Source organism: Oncorhynchus nerka, linkage group LG20 (assembly GCF_034236695.1).
Source record: "Oncorhynchus nerka isolate Pitt River linkage group LG20, Oner_Uvic_2.0, whole genome shotgun sequence".
In the NCBI taxonomy this organism is placed as follows: Eukaryota; Metazoa; Chordata; class Actinopteri; order Salmoniformes; family Salmonidae; genus Oncorhynchus; species Oncorhynchus nerka.
Genome location: NC_088415.1, coordinates 5,064,353 through 5,082,885, shown reverse-complemented (window position 1 = coordinate 5,082,885; position 18,533 = coordinate 5,064,353). Strand labels below are relative to the sequence as shown.

Below are 18,533 nucleotides of genomic sequence, written 5' to 3'. Positions count from 1 at the left end.
CTGTCATTGCCAACAAAGGGTATATAACAAAGTATTGAGATAAACTTTTGTTATTGACCAAATACTTATTTTCCACCATAATTTGCAAATAAATTAATAAAAAATCCTACAATGTGATTTTCTGGATTTTTTCTCCTCATTTTGTCTGTCATAGTTGAAGTGTACCTATGATGAAAATTACAGGCCTCTCTCATCTTTTTAAGTGGGAGAACTTGCACAATTGGTGGCTGACTAAATACTTTTTTGCCCCACTGTATCAGTTGAATTACATCCTGAACTTGATCCTGTTAAATACAGTGGGGCAAAAAAGCAACACTGTCAAAATTCCACCCATCAAGTCCTCTCAGATCTCCACAAGTGTCTAGACTCTGGGCAGTAGGGGCTAAGGGTTGTTTCTGGACAGACCACGGGTATTGTGGTAGCTCAGTCAGTCAGTCAGTCAGTCAATCAGTCAGTCTGGTAAAGTCTAAAAAATGTTAAAGGGCCAAAAGAAGTTAAAAACATGATCCCCCCCCCCCCCCCCCCCATTTTTATGTCTGTATGTAAAATATTGTGTTCTATAACCTGGAAAATAAATACATGTGACTCTGGATGACATCATAATGTCTGGATGACATCATAATGTCTGGATGACATCATAATGTCTGGATGTCATCATAATGATGTTTGTTTCCAACATCAGGGATGTTTTCCTTTAATGTTTTGTGTTTTGTTTCCTCGCCGTGATATGAACCAGTATCGCGATACTGGTTTGGTTGAAAAAGCATTCTGAAATTGTGAAAATGAAGATAATGAAGTTAAATGCTCTTTTTTGTCTAAGAGCTGTTTGAAAAAAAAAAATGACTGGAATTTCAGCCTGTTCGGGTGGGACAGAACTTTTGTCCCACATCATGACACCACAATCTGATCTGATTATAATAAACCAATGACTGTTCATCTGGGTAAAGGGGTAGGCTCTAGACTATCCTATCAGCCAATCAGGGCTGTGTATGTAAATATATTAAAATGTGTTTCCTAACACACACACACACACAATCAGACTGAGCATTTCAAGGGCCAAAGGAGGCTCAGGGAAATACACGATAAAACATGTATTTGAGTTATTTTCATTTAAATAAACGGTGATTTATTAGACATACAGAGATGATTTATAAACAAAATGACAAAGACTACATAGTGGCGTTAATAGCTGTCAAATACTTGCTTCTGTCACACCCTGGCCTTAGTATTCTGTGTTTTCTTTATTATTAGGTTAGGCCAGGGTGTGACATGGTGGATTTATGTGTCTTGTTTTGTCTAGGGGTTTTGTAATCTATGGGGGTTGTGTTCAGTTGAGTGTTCTAGGTAAGTCTATGGTTGCCTGGAGTGGTTCTCAATCAGAGGCAGGTGTTTATCGTTGTCTCTGATTCGGAACCATATTGAGGCAGCCATATTCTTTAGGCATCTTTGTGGGTGATTGTTCCTGTCTCTGTGTTTTGCACCAGTTTGGACTGTTTCGGTTTTTCCACGTTTTCTTATTTTGTATAGTGTTCACGTTTTCATCTTTCATTAAATATGTTTATAAATAACCACGCTGCATTTTGGTCCTCCTCTCCTTCCCAGGAAGAAAACCGTTACAGAATCACCCACCACAACAGGACCAAGCGGCGTGGTGACAGGCAACAGCAACAGCGGCCAAAGACACAGGACTCTTGGACATGGGAGGAAATCCTCAATGGGAGAGGACCCTGGGCAAAGCCAGGGGAGTGTAGCCGCCCCAAGGTGCAGCAGGAGAAACGGCAGCAGGAGCAACGGCATGGAGTCATTCCAGAGGAATGGACATGGGAGGACGAATTGGACGGTAAAGGACCCTGGGCACAGCCGGGAGAATATCGTCGCCTCAAAGAAGAGCTGGAGGCAGCACGGTGGCGCGGATGGAAGCCCGAGAGTCAACCCCCAAAATGTCTTGGGGGGGGCACAGGGAGAGTGTGGCAGAGTCAGGAGTCAGACCTGAGCCAACTCCCCCTGTTTATCGTAAGGAGCCAAGGAGGAAACCAGAACCAGAGCTGGTGTTGGAGGTGAGCGAAGCAGAGACCGTGAAGGAGTTAATGGGGAAATTGGAGGAGGGAGTTGCTGTGTTGGTGCATGAGTCACGGTATTCGCCCGACGGAGCGTGTCGGGGATTTGATGGCACCTGGGTCAGCTCTCCATACTCGTCCTGAGATGCGTGCTAGTCGTCTGGTGAAGATTGTGCCTCCCGTACCAGGCCTCCTGTGCACCTCCCTAGCCTTGCACGTCCTGTGCCAGGTCAGCGCTACAGTGCTCCTAGCAGTGCTAACCGTGGCGGGCGATGTACTGGTCAGGCACCGTGTTATGCGGTGGAACGCACGGTGTCCCCAGTACGCGTGCTTAGCCCGGTACGCTACATCTCAGCTCCTCACATCTGCCGGGCTAGACTGAAGATCCAGCCAGGGCGGTTGGTGCCAGCCCTGCTCTCAAGATCTCCAGTACGCCTTCACAGTCCGGTCCATCCAGTGCCACCTCCACACACCAGCCCTCCGGTGGCAGCTCCCCGCACTCGCCCTGAGGTGCGTGTCCTCGGCCTAGTACCACCAGTGCCGGCACCACGCACCAGGCCTACAGTGCGCCCCGCCTGTCCAGCGCCTCCTGAGCTGCCCGCCTGTCCAGCGCCACCTGAGCTGCCCGCCTGTCCAGCGCCACCTGAGCTGCCCGCCTGTCCAGCACCTCCTGAGCTGCCCGCCTGTCCAGCGCCACCTGAGCTGCCCGCCTGTCCAGCACCTCCTGAGCTGCCCGCCTGTCCAGCGCCACCTGAGCTGCCCGCCTGTCCAGCACCTCCTGAGCTGCCCGCCTGTCCAGCACCTCCTGAGCTGCCCGCCTGTCCAGCGCCGTTCATTTTTCATTAAAGATGTTTAAAAATAACCGCGCTGCATATTGGTCCTCCTCTCCTGCCCAGGAAGAAAACTGTTACAGCTTCCTCTGTCCTGAGAATCTCAATTGCATTTCCTTGATTCGTCGCATCCTCTCTCCTGGTATCCATCTCAAAACCCATTGGATGAGAAGGTCAGTGGTCCTTCCCCTCTCCCCTTCTTATCCAATGGGTTTTGAGAAAGAGGCTAGGACAGATTCTCCCATTGTTTCCCCCGGAGGGAAGGCTCCTCCCTTCAGGCTACAATGGACTTTCAAGGAGAGAAAAGGAGGAAACAAGGACAGAGGAAGCAACACTTTGACGGCTAGTTTTCAGACACACGCACACACACATGCATTGCATAATCAGTAGCATTACATCACAGTGAGAGGTCAGCCACAGTAGAGCTGTGGGATTGGATTTCACTATGGGGGTTTAGATATCAGAATGAGCATGGACGAGACCGAGAAGGACGTCTGTGTGTGTGTCTCTTTTAATAAAAATAGATAATACATCTATTAATAGTTCTCCTTTGAGCGGAGGATTTATTATTGTAGAGTGAGGGACTGACATTAAATATCTATGTCCCAAATGGTGCCCTATTCCCTTCATAGTGTACACTACTTTGACCAGGGCCCATAGGGAATAGGGTGCACACTACTTTGACCAGGGCCCATAGGGATTAGGGTGCACACTACTTTGACCAGGGCCCATAGGGAATAGGGTGCACACTACTTTGACCAGGGCCCATAGGGATTAGGGTGCACACTACTTTGACCAGGGCCCATAGGGAATAGGGTGCACACTACTTTGACCAGGGCCCATAGGGATTAGGGTGCCATTTGGGATGCACCTTTTGTATAGTGAGTGATTGAGATTCAATGGGACAAAAACTATCCTAAACTGCATGTAGTATATAGTTAGGTTAAGTTAAACCACGAGATGGGTTTGTATGTAACTGAATGTAGTATATAGTTAGGTTAAGTTAATGTATGAATTGTGTTAGTTCTATTCTATATATATAGTATGAATTGTGTTAGCTCTATTCTATATATATAGTATGAATTGTGTTAGCTCTATTCTATATATATATAGTATGAATTGTGTTAGCTCTATTCTATATAGTTAATGTATGAATTGTGTTAGCTCTATTCCATATAGTTAATGTATGAATTGTGTTAGCTCTATTCTATATAGTTAACGTATGAATTGTGTTAGCTCTATTCTATATAGTTAATGTATGAATTGTGTTAGCTCTATTCTATATAGTTAATGTATGAATTGTGTTAGCTCTATTCTATATATTTAAGGTATGAATTGTGTTAGCTCTATTCTATATATATATATAGTATGAATTGTGTTAGCTCTATTCTATATATATATAGTATGAATTGTGTTAGCTCTATTCTATATAGTTAATGTATGAATTGTGTTAGCTCTATTCTATATATATATAGTATGAATTGTGTTAGCTCTATTCTATATAGTTAATGTATGAATTGTGTTAGCTCTATTCTATATAGTTAATGTATGAATTGTGTTAGCTCTATTCTATATAGTTAATGTATGAATTGTGTTAGCTCTATTCCATATAGTTAATGTATACCAAGATACTCTCACTGTCTCACTATAGATTGAGATGTTTTTGCACTTTTTCTCCAAAAGTCAAATTTAAAAGTTGATCCAAATGTCAAATTCCGTTAAGGGTCAAAGGTGTCACGACATCCGCCGAAGTCGGTCCCTCTCCTTGTTCGGGTGGCGTTCGGCAGTCGCCGTCACCAACCTTCTAGCCATCGCAGATCCACTTTTAATTTTCCATTGTTTTTGTCTTGTCTTCCATCACACCTGGTTCCATATCCATCAATTCCATGTTGTGTATTTAACCCTCTGAGTTAAGTAGCATCACATTAAGAGTTAAGTAGCATCACATTAAGAGTTAAGTAGCATCACATTAAGAGTTAAGTAGCATCACATTAAGAGTTAAGTAGGATCACATTAAGAGTTAAGTAGCATCACATTAAGAGTTAAGTAGCATCACATTAAGAGTTAAGTAGAATCACATTAAGAGTTAAGTAGCAGCACATTAAGAGTTAAGTAGCATCACATTAAGAGTTAAGTAGAATCACATTAAGAGTTAAGTAGCATCACATTAAGAGTTAAGTAGCATCACATTAAGAGTTAAGTAGCATCACATTAAGAGTTAAGTAGCATCACATTAAGAGTTAAGTAGGATCACATTAAGAGTTAAGTAGGATCACATTAAGAGTTAAGTAGCATCACATTAAGAGTTAAGTAGCATCACATTAAGAGTTAAGTAGCATCACATTAAGAGTTAAGTAGCATCACATTAAGAGTTAAGTAGCATCACATTAAGAGTTAAGTAGCATCACATTAAGAGTTAAGTAGGATCACATTAAGAGTTAAGTAGCATCACATTAAGAGTTAAGTAGCATCACATTAAGAGGTAAGTAGCATCACATTAAGAGTTAAGTAGCATCACATTAAGAGTTAAGTAGCATCACATTAAGAGTTAAGTAGCATCACATTAAGAGTTAAGTAGCATCACATTAAGAGTTAAGTAGCATCACATTAAGAGTTAAGTAGCATCACATTAAGAGTTAAGTAGCATCACATTAAGAGGTAAGTAGCATCACATTAAGAGTTAAGTAGCATCACATTAAGAGGTAAGTAGCATCACATTAAGAGTTAAGTAGCATCACATTAAGAGTTAAGTAGCATCACATTAAGAGTTAAGTAGCATCACATTAAGAGTTAAGTAGCATCACATTAAGAGTTAAGTAGCATCACATTAAGAGTTAAGTAGCAAGAGTTAAGTAGCATCACATTAAGAGTTAAGTAGCATCACATTAAGAGTTAAGTAGCATCACATTAAGAGTTAAGTAGCATCACATTAAGAGTTAAGTAGCATCACATTAAGAGTTAAGTAGGATCACATTAAGAGTTAAGTAGGATCACATTAAGAGTTAAGTAGCATCACATTAAGAGTTAAGTAGCATCACATTAAGAGTTAAGTAGCATCACATTAAGAGTTAAGTAGCATCACATTAAGAGTTAAGTAGCATCACATTAAGAGTTAAGTAGCATCACATTAAGAGTTAAGTAGCATCACATTAAGAGTTAAGTAGCATCACATTAAGAGTTAAGTAGCATCACATTAAGAGTTAAGTAGCATCACATTAAGAGTTAAGTAGCATCACATTAAGAGTTAAGGATTTTGATTGGTTTAAAACATCAAGGCATTCATTCCTGAATAGTGGGGTTAGGGGTTAGGGGTTAAGGGTTAAGGGTTAAGGGTTAGGGGTTAGGGGTTAAGGGTTAAGGGTTAGGGGTTAGGGGTTAGGGGTTAAGGGTTAAGGGTTAGGGGTTAAGGGTTAGGGGTTAAGGGTTAAGGGTTAGGGGTTAAGGGTTAGGGGTTAAGGGTTAGGGGTTAGGGGTTAAGGGTTAGGGGTTAAGGGTTAGGGGTTAGGGGTTAAGGGTTAGGGGTTAGGGGTTAAGGGTTAGGGGTTAGGGGTTAGGGGTTAAGGGTTAAGGGTTAGGGGTTAGGGGTTAGGGGTTAGGGGTTAGGGGTTAGGGGTTAAGGGTTAAGGGTTAAGGGTTAGGGGTTAAGGGTTAGGGGTTAAGGGTTAAAAGGACAGATCTAAAGGAGTGTCTACCACTGGGGATTGAACAGACAACCATTGGAACCGGAGTCATGGGATTACACCTAACCAGCACCCCCATGTCCACAACACACTAGCAAAACCCATCTGGCTGCTAACACAGTAATGTCATTTATTGAGACAAGTCCTCACCCTGTTCAGGGCACAGTGTGTGTGTGTGTGTGTGAGAGAGTGAGTGAGAGAGGGAGAGAGCGAGCGAGAGAGAGAGATAGAGAGAGAGAATGAGAATGAGAGAGAGACAGAGGTCTGTGTGCCTCACCCGGTTCAGGGCACGGTGTGTATGTGTGTGTGTGTGTGTGAGAGAGAGTGAGCGAGAGAGATAGAGAGAATGAGAATGATAATGAGAGAGAGACAGAGGTCTGTGTGTCTCACCCGGTTCAGGGCACGGTGTGTGTGTGTGCGCGTGTGTGTGCGTGTGTGAGAGAGAGAGAGAGAGAGAGAGAGAGAGAGAGAGAGAGAGAGAGTATGAGAGCGAGAGGTCTGTGTGTCTCACCCGGTTCTCCACAGCCAGTATGACCAGATTACAGTAGGCATCAGGGCACGGTGTCGGCTCCAGTGGGTTATGGTTTCTCCTCTCCCAGCTTCCATAGCTCTTCCCCCTCTCCCAGCTCCCTGTACAGGCCTGCCTGCGTTCCCAACTCCCTCCCTGGGGATGCTTCCTCTCCCAGCTGCCTCCAGGTTTCCCTCCAGCTCCATGCCTCTTCTCCCAGCTACCTATATAGATTACAGTTTAGTTTTTGATTATATTTACACAAAATACACTTTAGCAGTTTAAAATACAGGAAACAGTGTCGCTTACATGACATAAAATAATGTGATTAAAAAGAGAAACATTTCAACCTGCACCTCCTCCGTGTCTTTTCTCCCAACTCCCCCCGACCGGCCTGGGTCGGTCCCAGCTCCCGCTCACTGGCCTCTTCTCCCAGCTTCCTCCTCCAGGCTTCCTGGTATGTCTCCGCTCCCAGCTTCCTCCTACCCTGGGCTGCCTCTCTAGGCTGCCACCAGCACCTCAAATCAAATCACACGTTACTGTTAAGTGCATTTAAAATCACACTTTTCTGTTAAAACAATACAATGAAAAGAGGTAAAAGGAAACAAGAAGCACCTCCAGCCACTCCACCAGCTCCTCCTCCCCCTCCTCCCCCAGCACCCTGCGCCAGGGCTGGGTTGGGTTGCGGCTGTGGCTGTGGCTGCGTCTGCTTGGAGGAGGGTTTGTGGTTCTTCCAGTCCACTCCACAGATGGTGTGTCTGCGCTCCATAGTGCTACCTGCTGGACGTGGGTCAGAGTTGCTCATGGTCTGACGACGAGCTTCGATGCCTCCTGGTTTCTTCTTCTCCAGGCTGTTACCTCCCGCCAGGACGGTATCTACGTTTAAACCTGGGGGAGGAGGAGGATAGAGGAAGAGGAGGAAGGAGGAAGAGGTGGACGAGGAGGATGGAGGAGGATAGAGGAAGAGGAGAATGGAGGAAGAGGAGGATGGAGGAAGAGGAGGATGGAGGAAGAGGAGAATGAGGAGGAGGGAGAAGAGGAGGATGGAGGAGGAGGAGCAGGAGGAGGAAGGAGGAGGATGATGAGGAGCAGGAGGAGGAGGAGGATGGAGGAGGAGGATGGAGGAGGAGGAGGAAGGAGGAGTATGATGAGGAGCAGGAGGAGGGGCAGGAGGGGGATGGAAGAGTAGGAAGAGGAGTATGGATGAGGAAGAAGAGGAGTATGGAGGAGCAGGAGGAGGATGAAGGAGGAAGATGGAGGAGTATGGAGGAGGAGGAAGAGGAGTATGGAGGAGCAGGAGGAGGAGGATGGAGGAGGGGCAGGAGGGGGATGGAAGAGTAGGAAGAGGAGTATGGATGAGGAAGAAGAGGAGTATGGAGGAGCAGGAGGAGGATGAAGGAGGAAGATGGAGGAGTATAGAGGAGGAGGAAGAGGAGTATGGAGGAGCAGGAGGAGGAGGATGGAGCAGGAGGAGGAGGAGGGGGAGAAGGAGGAGGATGGAGCAGGAGGAGGAAGAGGAGGAGGAGGGGGAGAAGGAGGAGGAGGAGGAGGATGGAGCAGGAGGAGGAAGAGGAGGAGGAGGGGGAGAAGGAGGAGGAGGAGGAGGATGGAGCAGGAGGAGGATGGAGCAGGAGGAGGAAGAGGAGGAGAAGGGGGAGAAGGAGGAGGAGGAGGAGTATCACCAAACACATACTTTCCAGATTCAGATTGATTCATCCACAACCATGTAGTATTTACAGCATAGTAAATCAAATCTGAGATCAGAGATGGACAAACTAATAGATGCTGAATGCAGACATGACTAATAGATGCTGAATGCAGACAAACTAATAGATGCTGAATGCAGACATGACTAATAGATGCTGAATGCAGACAAACTAATAGATGCTGAATGCAGACATGACTAATAGATGCTGAATGCAGACAAACTAATAGATGCTGAATCCAGACAAACTAATAGATGCTGAATGCAGACAAACTAATAGATGCTGAATGCAGACATGACTAATAGATGCTGAATGCAGACAAACTAATAGATGCTGAATGCAGACATGACTAATAGATGCTGAATGCAGACAAACTAATAGATACTGAATCCAGACAAACTAATAGATGCTGAATGCAGACAAACTAATAGATGCTGAATGCAGACAAACTAATAGATGCTGAATGCAGACATGACTAATAGATGTTGAATCCAGACATGACTAATAGATGCTGAATGCAGACATGGTTAATAGATGCTGAATCCAGACAAACTAATAGATGCTGAATGCAGACATGACTAATAGATGCTGAATCCAGACAAACTAATAGATGCTGAATGCAGACAAACTAATAGATGCTGAATGCAGACAAACTAATAGATGCTGAATCCAGACATGACTAATAGATGCTGAATCCAGACATGACTAATAGATGCTGAATGCAGACATGACTAATAGATGCTGAATCCAGACATGACTATGAGATGCTGAATCCAGACATGACTAATAGATGCTGAATCCAGACATGACTAATAGATGCTGAATGCAGACATGACTAATAGATGCTGAATCCAGACATGACTAATAGATGCTGAATCCAGACATGACTAATAGATGCTGAATCCAGACATGGCTAATAGATGCTGAATCCAGACATGGTTAATAGATGCTGAATCCAGACATGGTTAATAGATGCTGAATCCAGACATGGTTAATAGATGCTGAATCCAGACATGGTTAATAGGACATGGTTAATAGATGCTGAATCCAGACATGGCTAATAGATGCTGAATCCAGACATGACTAATAGATGCTGAATCCAGACATGGTTAATAGATGCTGAATCCAGACATGGCTAATAGATGCTGAATCCAGACATGGCTAATAGATGCTGAATCCAGACATGGTTAATAGATGCTGAATCCAGACATGGTTAATAGGACATGGTTAATAGATGCTGAATCCAGACATGGCTAATAGATGCTGAATCCAGACATGACTAATAGATGCTGAATCCAGACATGACTAATAGGACATGGTTAATAGATGCTGAATCCAGACATGGCTAATAGGACATGGTTAATAGATGCTGAATCCAGACATGACTAATAGATGCTGAATCCAGACATGGTTAATAGATGCTGAATCCAGACATGACTAATAGGACATGGTTCATAGATGCTGAATCCAGACATGGCTAATAGGACATGGTTAATAGATGCTGAATCCAGACATGACTAATAGATGCTGAATCCAGACATGGTTAATAGATGCTGAATCCAGACATGGTTAATAGATTCTGAATCCAGACATGACTAATAGATGCTGAATCCAGACATGGCTAATAAGACATGGTTAATAGATGCTGAATCCAGGCATGGCTAATAGGACATGGTTAATAGATGCTGAATCCAGACATGACTAATAGATGCTGAATCCAGACATGGTTAATAGATGCTGAATCCAGACATGACTAATAGATGCTGAATCCAGACATGACTAATAGATGCTGAATCCAGACATGACTAATAGATGCTGAATCCAGACATGACTAATAGATGCTGAATCCAGACATGACTAATAGATGCTGAATCCAGACATGGCTAATAGGACAAGGTTAATAGATGCTGAATCCAGACATGACTAATAGATGCTAAATCCAGACATGACTAATAGATGCTGAATCCAGACATGACTAATAGGACATGGTTAATAGATGCTGAATCCAGACATGGCTAATAGATGCTGAATCCAGACATGGTTAATAGATGCTGAATCCAGACATTTCTAATAGATGCTGAATCCAGACATGGCTAATAGGACATGGTTAATAGATGCTGAATCCAGACATGGCTAATAGATGCTGAATCCAGACATGACTAATAGATGCTGAATCCAGACATGGTTAATAGATGCTGAATCCAGACATGGTTAATAGATGCTGAATACAGACATGACTAATAGATGCTGAATCCAGACAAACTAATAGATGCTGAATGCAGACATGACTAATAGATGCTGAATCCAGACAAACTAATAGATGCTGAATGCAGACAAACTAATAGATGCTGAATGCAGACAAACTAATAGATGCTGAATCCAGACATGACTAATAGATGCTGAATCCAGACATGACTAATAGATGCTGAATGCAGACATGACTAATAGATGCTGAATCCAGACATGACTATGAGATGCTGAATCCAGACATGACTAATAGATGTTGAATCCAGACATGACTAATAGATGCTGAATGCAGACATGGTTAATAGATGCTGAATCCAGACAAACTAATAGATGCTGAATGCAGACATGACTAATAGATGCTGAATCCAGACAAACTAATAGATGCTGAATGCAGACAAACTAATAGATGCTGAATGCAGACAAACTAATAGATGCTGAATCCAGACATGACTAATAGATGCTGAATCCAGACATGACTAATAGATGCTGAATGCAGACATGACTAATAGATGCTGAATCCAGACATGACTATGAGATGCTGAATCCAGACATGACTAATAGATGCTGAATCCAGACATGACTAATAGATGCTGAATGCAGACATGACTAATAGATGCTGAATCCAGACATGACTAATAGATGCTGAATCCAGACATGACTAATAGATGCTGAATCCAGACATGGCTAATAGATGCTGAATCCAGACATGGTTAATAGATGCTGAATCCAGACATGGTTAATAGATGCTGAATCCAGACATGGTTAATAGATGCTGAATCCAGACATGGTTAATAGGACATGGTTAATAGATGCTGAATCCAGACATGGCTAATAGATGCTGAATCCAGACATGACTAATAGATGCTGAATCCAGACATGGTTAATAGATGCTGAATCCAGACATGGCTAATAGATGCTGAATCCAGACATGGCTAATAGATGCTGAATCCAGACATGGTTAATAGGACATGGTTAATAGATGCTGAATCCAGACATGGCTAATAGATGCTGAATCCAGACATGACTAATAGATGCTGAATCCAGACATGACTAATAGGACATGGTTAATAGATGCTGAATCCAGACATGGCTAATAGGACATGGTTAATAGATGCTGAATCCAGACATGACTAATAGATGCTGAATCCAGACATGGTTAATAGATGCTGAATCCAGACATGACTAATAGGACATGGTTCATAGATGCTGAATCCAGACATGGCTAATAGGACATGGTTAATAGATGCTGAATCCAGACATGACTAATAGATGCTGAATCCAGACATGGTTAATAGATTCTGAATCCAGACATGACTAATAGATGCTGAATCCAGACATGGCTAATAAGACATGGTTAATAGATGCTGAATCCAGGCATGGCTAATAGGACATGGTTAATAGATGCTGAATCCAGACATGACTAATAGATGCTGAATCCAGACATGGTTAATAGATGCTGAATCCAGACATGACTAATAGATGCTGAATCCAGACATGACTAATAGATGCTGAATCCAGACATGACTAATAGATGCTGAATCCAGACATGACTAATAGATGCTGAATCCAGACATGACTAATAGATGCTGAATCCAGACATGGCTAATAGGACAAGGTTAATAGATGCTGAATCCAGACATGACTAATAGATGCTAAATCCAGACATGACTAATAGATGCTGAATCCAGACATGACTAATAGGACATGGTTAATAGATGCTGAATCCAGACATGGCTAATAGATGCTGAATCCAGACATGGTTAATAGATGCTGAATCCAGACATTTCTAATAGATGCTGAATCCAGACATGGCTAATAGGACATGGTTAATAGATGCTGAATCCAGACATGGCTAATAGATGCTGAATCCAGACATGACTAATAGATGCTGAATCCAGACATGGTTAATAGATGCTGAATCCAGACATGGTTAATAGATGCTGAATACAGACATGACTAATAGATGCTGAATCCAGACATGACTAATAGATGCTGAATCCAGACATGACTAATAGATGCTGAATCCAGACATGACTAATAGATGCTGAATCCAGACATGACTAATAGATGCTGAATCCAGACATGGCTAATAGGACATGGTTAATAGATGCTGAATCCAGACATGACTAATAGATGCTGAATCCAAACATGACTAATAGATGCTGAATCCAGACATGACTAATAGATGCTGAATCCAGACATGGCTAATAGAACATGGTTAATAGATGCTGAATCCAGACATGACTAATAGATGCTGAATCCAGACATGGTTAATAGATGCTGAATCCAGACATGACTAATAGGACATGGTTCATAGATGCTGAATCCAGACATGGCTAATAGGACATGGTTAATAGATGCTGAATCCAGACATGACTAATAGATGCTGAATCCAGACATGGTTAATAGATTCTGAATCCAGACATGACTAATAGATGCTGAATCCAGACATGGCTAATAAGACATGGTTAATAGATGCTGAATCCAGGCATGGCTAATAGGACATGGTTAATAGATGCTGAATCCAGACATGACTAATAGATGCTGAATCCAGACATGGTTAATAGATGCTGAATCCAGACATGACTAATAGATGCTGAATCCAGACATGACTAATAGATGCTGAATCCAGACATGACTAATAGATGCTGAATCCAGACATGACTAATAGATGCTGAATCCAGACATGACTAATAGATGCTGAATCCAGACATGGCTAATAGGACAAGGTTAATAGATGCTGAATCCAGACATGACTAATAGATGCTAAATCCAGACATGACTAATAGATGCTGAATCCAGACATGACTAATAGGACATGGTTAATAGATGCTGAATCCAGACATGGCTAATAGATGCTGAATCCAGACATGGTTAATAGATGCTGAATCCAGACATTTCTAATAGATGCTGAATCCAGACATGGCTAATAGGACATGGTTAATAGATGCTGAATCCAGACATGGCTAATAGATGCTGAATCCAGACATGACTAATAGATGCTGAATCCAGACATGGTTAATAGATGCTGAATCCAGACATGGTTAATAGATGCTGAATACAGACATGACTAATAGATGCTGAATCCAGACATGACTAATAGATGCTGAATCCAGACATGACTAATAGATGCTGAATCCAGACATGACTAATAGATGCTGAATCCAGACATGACTAATAGATGCTGAATCCAGACATGGCTAATAGGACATGGTTAATAGATGCTGAATCCAGACATGACTAATAGATGCTGAATCCAAACATGACTAATAGATGCTGAATCCAGACATGACTAATAGATGCTGAATCCAGACATGGCTAATAGAACATGGTTAATAGATGCTGAATCCAGACATGTTTAATAGATGCTGAATCCAGACATGGCTAATAGATGCTGAATCCAGACATGGTTAATAGATGCTGAATCCAGACATGGCTAATAGATGCTGAATCCAGACATGGCTAATAGATGCTGAATCCAGACATGGTTAATAGATGCTGAATCCAGACATGGCTAATAGGACATGGTTAATAGATGCTGAATCCAGACATGACTAATAGATGCTGAATCCAGACATGGTTAATAGATGCTGAATCCAGACATGGTTAATAGATTCTGAATCCAGACATGACTAATAGATGCTGAATCCAGACATGGCTAATAGGACATGGTTAATAGATGCTGAATCCAGGCATGGCTAATAGGACATGGTTAATAGATGCTGAATCCAGACATGACTAATAGATGCTGAATCCAGACATGACTAATAGATGCTGAATCCAGACATGACTAATAGATGCTGAATCCAGACATGACTAATAGATGCTGAATCCAGACATGACTAATAGATGCTGAATCCAGACATGGCTAATAGGACAAGGTTAATAGATGCTGAATCCAGACATGACTAATAGATGCTAAATCCAGACATGACTAATAGATGCTGAATCCAGACATGACTAATAGATGCTGAATCCAGACATGGCTAATAGGACATGGTTAATAGATGCTGAATCCAGACATGGCTAATAGATGCTGAATCCAGACATGGTTAATAGATGCTGAATCCAGACATTGCTAATAGATGCTGAATCCAGACATGGCTAATAGGACATGGTTAATAGATGCTGAATCCAGACATGGCTAATAGATGCTAAATCCAGACATGGTTAATAGATGCTGAATCCAGACATGACTAATAGATGCTGAATCCAGACATGACTAATAGATGCTGAATCCAGACATGGTTAATATATGCTGAATCCAGACATGGTTAATAGATGCTGAATACAGACATGACTAATAGATGCTGAATCCAGACATGACTAATAGATGCTGAATCCAGACATGACTAATAGATGCTGAATCCAGACATGACTAATAGATGCTGAATCCAGACATGACTAATAGATGCTGAATCCAAACATGACTAATAGATGCTGAATCCAGACATGACTAATAGATTCTGAATCCAGACATGACTAATAGATGCTAAATCCAGACATGGCTAATAGGACATGGTTAATAGATGCTGCATCCAGACATGACTAATAGATGCTGAATCCAAACATGACTAATAGATGCTGAATCCAGACATGACTAATAGATGCTGAATCCAGACATGGCTAATAGGACATGGTTAATAGATGCTGAATCCAGACATGACTAATAGATGCTGAATCCAAACATGACTAATAGATGCTGAATCCAGACATGACTAATAGATTCTGAATCCAGACATGACTAATAGATGCTAAATCCAGACATGGCTAATAGGACATGGTTAATAGATGCTGAATCCAGACATGGCTAATAGATGCTGAATCCAGACATGACTAATAGATGCTGAATCCAGACATGACTAATAGGACATGGTTAATAGATGCTGAATCCAGACATGGCTAATAGGACATGGTTAATAGATGCTGAATCCAGACATGACTAATAGATGCTGAATCCAGACATGGTTAATAGATGCTGAATCCAGACATGACTAATAGGACATGGTTCATAGATGCTGAATCCAGACATGGCTAATAGGACATGGTTAATAGATGCTGAATCCAGACATGACTAATAGATGCTGAATCCAGACATGGTTAATAGATGCTGAATCCAGACATGGTTAATAGATTCTGAATCCAGACATGACTAATAGATGCTGAATCCAGACATGGCTAATAAGACATGGTTAATAGATGCTGAATCCAGGCATGGCTAATAGGACATGGTTAATAGATGCTGAATCCAGACATGACTAATAGATGCTGAATCCAGACATGGCTAATAGGACAAGGTTAATAGATGCTGAATCCAGACATGACTAATAGATGCTAAATCCAGACATGACTAATAGATGGTGAATCCAGACATGACTAATAGGACATGGTTAATAGATGCTGAATCCAGACATGGCTAATAGATGCTGAATCCAGACATGACTAATAGATGCTAAATCCAGACATGACTAATAGATGGTGAATCCAGACATGACTAATAGGACATGTTTAATAGATGCTGAATCCAGACATGGCTAATAGATGCTGAATCCAGACATGGTTAATAGATGCTGAATCCAGACATGGCTAATAGATGCTGAATCCAGACATGGCTAATAGATGCTGAATCCAGACATGGTTAATAGATGCTGAATCCAGACATGGCTAATAGGACATGGTTAATAGATGCTGAATCCAGACATGACTAATAGATGCTGAATCCAGACATGGTTAATAGATGCTGAATCCAGACATGGTTAATAGATTCTGAATCCAGACATGACTAATAGATGCTGAATTCAGACATGACTAATAGATGCTGAATCCAGACATGGCTAATAGATGCTGAATCCAGACATGGTTAATAGATGCTGAATCCAGACATGGTTAATAGGACATGGTTAATAGATGCTGAATCCAGACATGGCTAATAGATGCTGAATCCAGACATGACTAATAGATGCTGAATCCAGACATGACTAATAGGACATGGTTAATAGATGCTGAATCCAGACATGGCTAATAGGACATGGTTAATAGATGCTGAATCCAGACATGACTAATAGATGCTGCATCCAGACATGGTTAATAGATGCTGAATCCAGACATGACTAATAGGACATGGTTCATAGATGCTGAATCCAGACATGGCTAATAGGACATGGTTAATAGATGCTGAATCCAGACATGGTTAATAGATGCTGAATCCAGACATGACTAATAGATGCTGAATCCAGACATGACTAATAGATGCTGAATCCAGACATGACTAATAGATGCTGAATCCAGACATGACTAATAGATGCTGAATCCAGACATGACTAATAGATGCTGAATCCAGACATGGCTAATAGGACAAGGTTAATAGATGCTGAATCCAGACATGGCTAATAGATGCTGAATCCAGACATGGTTAATAGATGCTGAATCCAGACATTTCTAATAGATGCTGAATCCAGACATGGCTAATAGGACATGGTTAATAGATGCTGAATCCAGACATGGTTAATAGATGCTGAATCCAGACATGACTAATAGATGCTGAATCCAGACATGGTTAATAGATGCTGAATCCAGACATGGTTAATAGATGCTGAATACAGACATGACTAATAGATGCTGAATCCAGACATGACTAATAGATGCTGAATCCAGACATGACTAATAGATGCTGAATCCAGACATGACTAATAGATGCTGAATCCAGACATGACTAATAGATGCTGAATCCAGACATGGCTAATAGGACATGGTTAATAGATGCTGAATCCAGACATGACTAATAGATGCTGAATCCAAACATGACTAATAGATGCTGAATCCAGACATGACTAATAGATGCTGAATCCAGACATGGCTAATAGAACATGGTTAATAGATGCTGAATCCAGACATGTTTAATAGATGCTGAATCCAGACATGGCTAATAGATGCTGAATCCAGACATGGTTAATAGATGCTGAATCCAGACATGGCTAATAGATGCTGAATCCAGACATGGCTAATAGATGCTGAATCCAGACATGGTTAATAGATGCTGAATCCAGACATGGCTAATAGGACATGGTTAATAGATGCTGAATCCAGACATGACTAATAGATGCTGAATCCAGACATGGTTAATAGATGCTGAATCCAGACATGGTTAATAGATTCTGAATCCAGACATGACTAATAGATGCTGAATCCAGACATGGCTAATAGGACATGGTTAATAGATGCTGAATCCAGGCATGGCTAATAGGACATGGTTAATAGATGCTGAATCCAGACATGACTAATAGATGCTGAATCCAGACATGGTTAATAGATGCTGAATCCAGACATGACTAATAGATGCTGAATCCAGACATGACTAATAGATGCTGAATCCAGACATGACTAATAGATGCTGAATCCAGACATGACTAATAGATGCTGAATCCAGACATGACTAATAGATGCTGAATCCAGACATGGCTAATAGGACAAGGTTAATAGATCCTGAATCCAGACATGACTAATAG

General features: G+C 41.7%; 1 protein-coding gene across 1 annotated transcript in view; it reads right to left on the bottom strand.

The window, feature by feature from the left end:
- The window catches only part of ccm2l (CCM2 like scaffold protein), a 95,583-nt gene that overhangs the window by 61,694 nt on the left and 15,356 nt on the right, over positions 1–18,533 (bottom strand). Inside the window, 3 exon segments of the mRNA XM_065005097.1 lie at positions 7,079–7,299; positions 7,426–7,614; positions 7,682–7,963. Coding sequence (XP_064861169.1) covers positions 7,079–7,299; positions 7,426–7,614; positions 7,682–7,963 — 692 coding nt within the window.